Below are 5,516 nucleotides of genomic sequence, written 5' to 3'. Positions count from 1 at the left end.
TCGGGAGGCAGAGGCAGGTGGATCTCTGTGAGTTCGAGACCAGCCTGGTCTACAGAGCTAGTTCCAGGACAGGCTCCAAAGCCACAGAGAAACTCTATCTTGAAAAATCCAAAAAAAAAGAAAGAAAAAAGAAAACAACATGAATGGAGAAGAAAACACTTGAGAAAAGTCACTTTAATTTTCTGATCTGAGCTGACAGACAAGATGGTCCTTTTCAGAGTAAAAAAATAACCCAGATAGTTTCACAAAAACTTTAGGAAGTATCAATTAAAAATACAAAAAAGTCATCTGAAAGTTTGTAAAATATGCCTAAAAGAAAAAAAATGAAATATTCAAGGTAAGAAATACTAAACAAAACTTCTATTCAGTTTCCTTTTAGACATACTAACCAGGCTCTAAAGTTCTCAAGCGTTGTTAAGTTGCTTATATAAACTTAGAGTCATGAGCATGACCTCAGGATCCGCACTCTTTATGTCAAGAGCTTTCACTAAGCAGTTGAGAGCCTCCTGTATCTTCCCACACTCTTTTAGTTCTCTTCCACGAGCTACAAGAGTCTCATAGTCATCAGCAGCCTCCACGGCTGGTTCCTGCGCAGGATCAACCAAAGCGTCGCTCGACAGAGGTTCAGGGGAACAGGGAGAGCTCTTCGGGGTCAGAGGTCTAGGCTCAGACTCAGTCAAGCTGCTCGGCTTGTTTCCTGAAGCCTGTGCTTCCTCAGAAGGATCCTCTTCTGTGTGCACAGAGGCTTCCTCACTGCTCTCTTCTTCCTCTTCTTCCTCATGACCTGGAGCACTCTCCTCACTGCTACTCTCAAGCCTCTCCTCCATATCTTCCACGTCATCTAAAACCACATTGATCAGAGACCTCCTAGAAGCCAGAGATCTCCTAGAATCTAAGGATACATTCACACTATCAGGTATTTTTGGTGAAAAGAACCTTCCAGGTGGACTTTTGTCATCTTTGGGAGATGAAGCATCAAATTGTTTCACAGATGAGAACTGATAGGGAGAGGTGCTAAATGAACTTGTGCTAGAAGTACCTTTAAAAGTATCTTCATCTTCAGTGTCTGAGAGGATCCTTCTAGCTTTGCTTCTGGTTTTCACACTAATCATGTCTGGTTCCTCATCACTCTCATTAAGAGAATCAAAACTGCGATTAACTGCTGACTCTGCCCTAGTGTTAGCTGCAGGGCTTTGTGAGCTATTTTCTTTCTCAACAAGTCCCAAAAACTTGGAGAGATTTTGTCTATTGTCTGTGGAGTCTTCCAGGAGAAGATTGAAATCACATGCATACTCTGACTCTGAAAGGTCCTCTTCCAACTCCAACTGGGCCTCGCTCACTTGAGCACCCTGCAGTGCACTAGGAGATGCTGACAAGACATCAGATATTTCAATCACGTGCGCATCTGATTCTATGTTTTGATTTTCATCTGCTGTGGGACTACTATCCTGTAGATCTAAATTTGACCCAAGATCAGCCTTCATGGATTGTCTAGGTAAATAATTAAAACTTCCCAGGAGGTTCTCCGGCAGGGCCTCTTGTCCAGGTGATGCTTGTGATGCCTTCTTTTGCATAGCTTCATTTCCAGCTGCAAAACATTCTGCAGGTCCCAGTGAAGAGTCAGTCCAAATTCCTCCCATACTTCCAGCCTCCTGGGGTGAAGTAGCTCCAGTGTCAGCATCTAATGTACTTTCATAGTGGTGCCCATCACCTTGCAGCAAAGTAACATCAAGTGACTTGGAGGGATCTTGGGACTCACTCTCAGAAGACTGATCACCAATGCTTATACTGGCCATCTGAGAACTGATAGCCTCTACCTGAGTAGGATTAGTCAGAAGGTGTGATGGTTGAGGCCGGGGTTTGTTCAATTCAGGACCTTTCTTATTCCGTTGAGAAGAAAATGCATGTGCTTTGAGCCAGGTCTCTTCATTTCCAGTTTTTTGTCTTTCCATTGTATTTTGAGATTCAAATTCAACAAGCAATTGGGCTTTCTGCACTCTCTGTTGAATGTACGGAGACTCTTCTAGCATGGCAAGTTCTTCTTTAACAGACAGCTCATGAGTGAACATCAAATCATGGTCTGAGATTCCTGCTATGTTCAGTGAGTGTAGGTAGGCAATATGCTCATCTAGTTTCTCATCAGATCTCCGCTGAGCAGCATGCAGAGACTGAAGCTGCAGCTGGGTTGCAGAGTTCTGCAGATCCCCAACTGTGAAGAGCTCTCTTAACTCTTGTTTGCTAAAATAGCGGAATGGGTTCTTCTTATCACCAGTACTTTGTCTGATTAACGAGTCCTTGAAAATCTGTCTTCTATATATTTTTTCCTCTACAGTCCCACAAGTGATTAGGCGATAAACCACAACATTCTCTTTCTGTCCAATTCGGTAAACTCTATCCACAGCTTGAGCATCAGTCGCAGGGTTCCAGCTAGGGTCAAAAATGACCACTCTAGTTGCTGCAGTTAATGTTAGACCGACACCACCAACTTGAGTGGTAAGTAGAAAAACAGAGTATTCTTTATTTTGCTGGAATAACTGAATTCTTTTTTCTCGTTCCCAAAGATGAGTAATTGTGCCATCAATCCGTAACATCTTAAAGTGCTTATTCTTTAAAAGGCGCTCAATGATGTTGAGAATTTGTCTTGACTGAGAAAACACCACAGTTTGATGCCCTTCATCTTGAAGTCTCTCTAGCAGGGCCATTAAGAATATCATTTTTCCAGACTCTTCCATCAGTACCCTGTCAGTTAGGTGATCAATGCTGTTCACATCTGAGGTATCTCCTTGCTCATTTTCATCCTGAGCAGACAATGTGGCAGTCCCTAAGTTGAGCAAATGACAAGCTCGTGCAGACAGCAGCCTAGGGTGATCACAGAGTTTCTTTAAGACACCCAGCTCAGCCAGAGGTGAGCGTGTCTCCATTAGTAACTCCTTGATGTGATCTAAAGACACGAACTTCCTATAAATCTCCTCTTGTAAAGGCACAAGACGTATCCAAACAATGAAATCATTTTTCCTGGTAAAGGAAGGCATCTCACAAATGCCTTCAACACCTGGATTCTTTTCACTAAGCCTGGCCTCTGGCTTATCTGCCTTTTTCATTTGCACTTCTTCTTTGGTCCTCCTGAGAAAATAGGGTTTTATGATTTCCATTAAATTTTCAGATATCTTAAGTCCCAAGGCTTTTTCCCCAGGGGTAGCATCCTTCTCTCTTGCTCTAATAATAGGATTTTCATATTCCATTTTAAAAGTTTTTAATGTTCCTAACAAGGAGCCTTGGCAAGCAAAGTCAAATAAGGACCATAGTTCTTGCAAATTATTCTGGATTGGTGTTCCTGTGAGGAGGAGGCGATTACTTGCGGGAACAGCACGAGCACATATTGCTGACTTGGTGGAGGCACTTTTGATCTTATGGGCTTCATCAAGAATGACATAGTCCCATACAAATGTTTGGTCATTAAAGCTTGCAAGTTGCTTCCAATTATTGATTAGCATTTGGTAAGTAGTGATAATAACGCCGCTCCTTTGTTGAATCCGTGTCAGGTTTCTAGTGCGTTCATCCTTGCTGGAGCCATGAAAGGTTTTGACTCTCATTCCTGGTGTCCACTTGGCAAATTCTTTGACCCATGTATTAATGAGACTGGTTGGCATGATCAATAGCACATGATTCACAAGTGAAGCATCAAACATACCAGACAGGAAAGCAATGATCTGAACAGTCTTTCCTAATCCCATATCATCTGCTAAGATGCCCCCTTTTCTTTGATCCTTATACAGGCTGTAGAGAAAGGCAATGCCTTCTTTCTGATGCTCAAAGAGTTTCTCATACAGCTCCCGATAAAGCACCAAGCCAGAGTTGCACACATCTGTGAATTCGTCATCACCATCTTCTTCTGCCAACTGCTCCAAAGCTTCCTGCAGTTTTTGGATTCTGCTGATCACCTTTTTGGTGGGAAAAATATCCTTTGCCAAATTGAAAAGTTTCAATGATTCTTCCAGATCTCCATTCTTAGCTGCTTCTTTGGCTTCTTGCACATATCTATTTGGGGAAAAAAGGTAAAGAAATAAGACATGGGACTAGGGGTGTAGCTCAAGTGGTAAAATACTTGCTTGGCATAAAGGAGCCTCTAGGGTCAGAGTCCATTTTTTTAATCCAGACTATAGTGGGCTTTAGAAAAAAAGGCAGTTTCAAGTACCCCATGCAGTTCTTCTTAAACTCACTATATAGCCAAGGGTGACCTTGAACTTATCTCTCCCTAGCCTCTAACCCCTAACCCACCTCATGAGTGCTGGGAATTATAGGCATGTGCTATGCCCAATTTTATATGAGGTGCTGGGAGACAAACTCAGGGCTTTGTGCATGCTAGGCAAGCATTTTACTAGATGAGGTTCATTCAGCCCTGTAACTAAATTGGGTTTCTAAAGCCTTTAATTCAGGACGGCAGAGATTAGCACAGAAAAAAATACATACTTGTACTTCAAGCACTTCAGAGGCTGAGACAAGAGGATCAAGTGTTCCAGGCCAGGGCTGGTGAGCTGGCTCAATGGGTAGAGGGGTTGCCACCAAGCACTCTGAGTTTGATCCTTGGAATCCACATAGAAGAGGGAGAGAACTGACTTCCTCAGGTTGTCCTCTGACCTGCAAACATGCTGTCATGTGCATCTACTCACCTACACTCAAAATAGCTAGCTGGATGGAGGGATGGATGGATATAAAAAAGCCTTTTTAAGTTCTAGGCCAGTCTGGGCTAGAGTTAATTCCCTGCCTCAAAACAAACACAAAGAAGAACTACAGTTGGAGATGTTAGTGTATGTCTATAATATCAACACTTGGAAAGTAGAGACAGAATTAGGAATTTAAGGCCATCCTCAGCTACAAAGCAAATCTGACACCAGTCTACGTTACATGAGACTCTAGTTCAAAAAACACAAAATAAAAATGAACAATGAATTATATGAATAAATGCTCAATATTATTAGTAGGGAAATACAAATCAAAACTACAATGAGACTCCATCCTGGCCCAGCAAGATAGCCCAGCTGGTAAAGGCACTTTCAGCCCAGGCCTTACAACCTGCATTCACTCTCTAGAAGCCATTATAGAAGGAAGTCCCCAGAGCTGTACTCTGACCTCTGCACATACACACACGCACGCGCGCACACACACTAACAATAAGTAAACAAAATATAAGAAACTCCATCTCACCCAACTTAGAATAACCAAGACAAATGCTGACAAGAAAGCAAGAATTCTGGGGTAGGGAACAGTCTTTACATACTGTTTGGAATATACAACAGTACAGCCTCTATGGAAGACAATATGGAGGTTCCTCAAAAATGAGAACAAAAATACTTTATAGAACTGGGTGTGGTGGTGTAAGCCTTTAGTCCCAGCACTCAGGAGGCAGAGGCACACGGATCTGTGAGTTCTAGGTCAGCCTGGGCTACAAAAGCTAGCTCTAGAACAGTCTCCAAAGACACAGAGAAACCCTGTCTTGAAAAACAAAACAAGGCCGG

The 5,516-nt window shown here is 42.5% G+C and overlaps 1 protein-coding gene across 2 annotated transcripts in view; it reads right to left on the bottom strand.

Moving 5' to 3' along the window:
- Positions 1-144: 144 nt before the first annotated feature.
- Positions 145-5,516, bottom strand: part of Ercc6l (ERCC excision repair 6 like, spindle assembly checkpoint helicase) — a 19,277-nt gene continuing 13,905 nt past the window's right edge. For both annotated transcript variants that reach the window (XM_005358554.1, XM_005358555.1), the window contains one exon: positions 145-4,038. In XM_005358554.1, the coding sequence (XP_005358611.1) occupies positions 405-4,038 (3,634 nt within the window). In that variant the 3' untranslated portion in view covers positions 145-404. The remainder of the gene's footprint in view (positions 4,039-5,516) is intronic.

Source organism: Microtus ochrogaster, chromosome X, assembly GCF_000317375.1.
Source record: "Microtus ochrogaster isolate Prairie Vole_2 chromosome X, MicOch1.0, whole genome shotgun sequence".
Classification (NCBI taxonomy): Eukaryota; Metazoa; Chordata; class Mammalia; order Rodentia; family Cricetidae; genus Microtus; species Microtus ochrogaster.
Note: the sequence above shows the minus strand (reverse complement) of the source record. Positions and strands in the feature narration are given on the sequence as shown.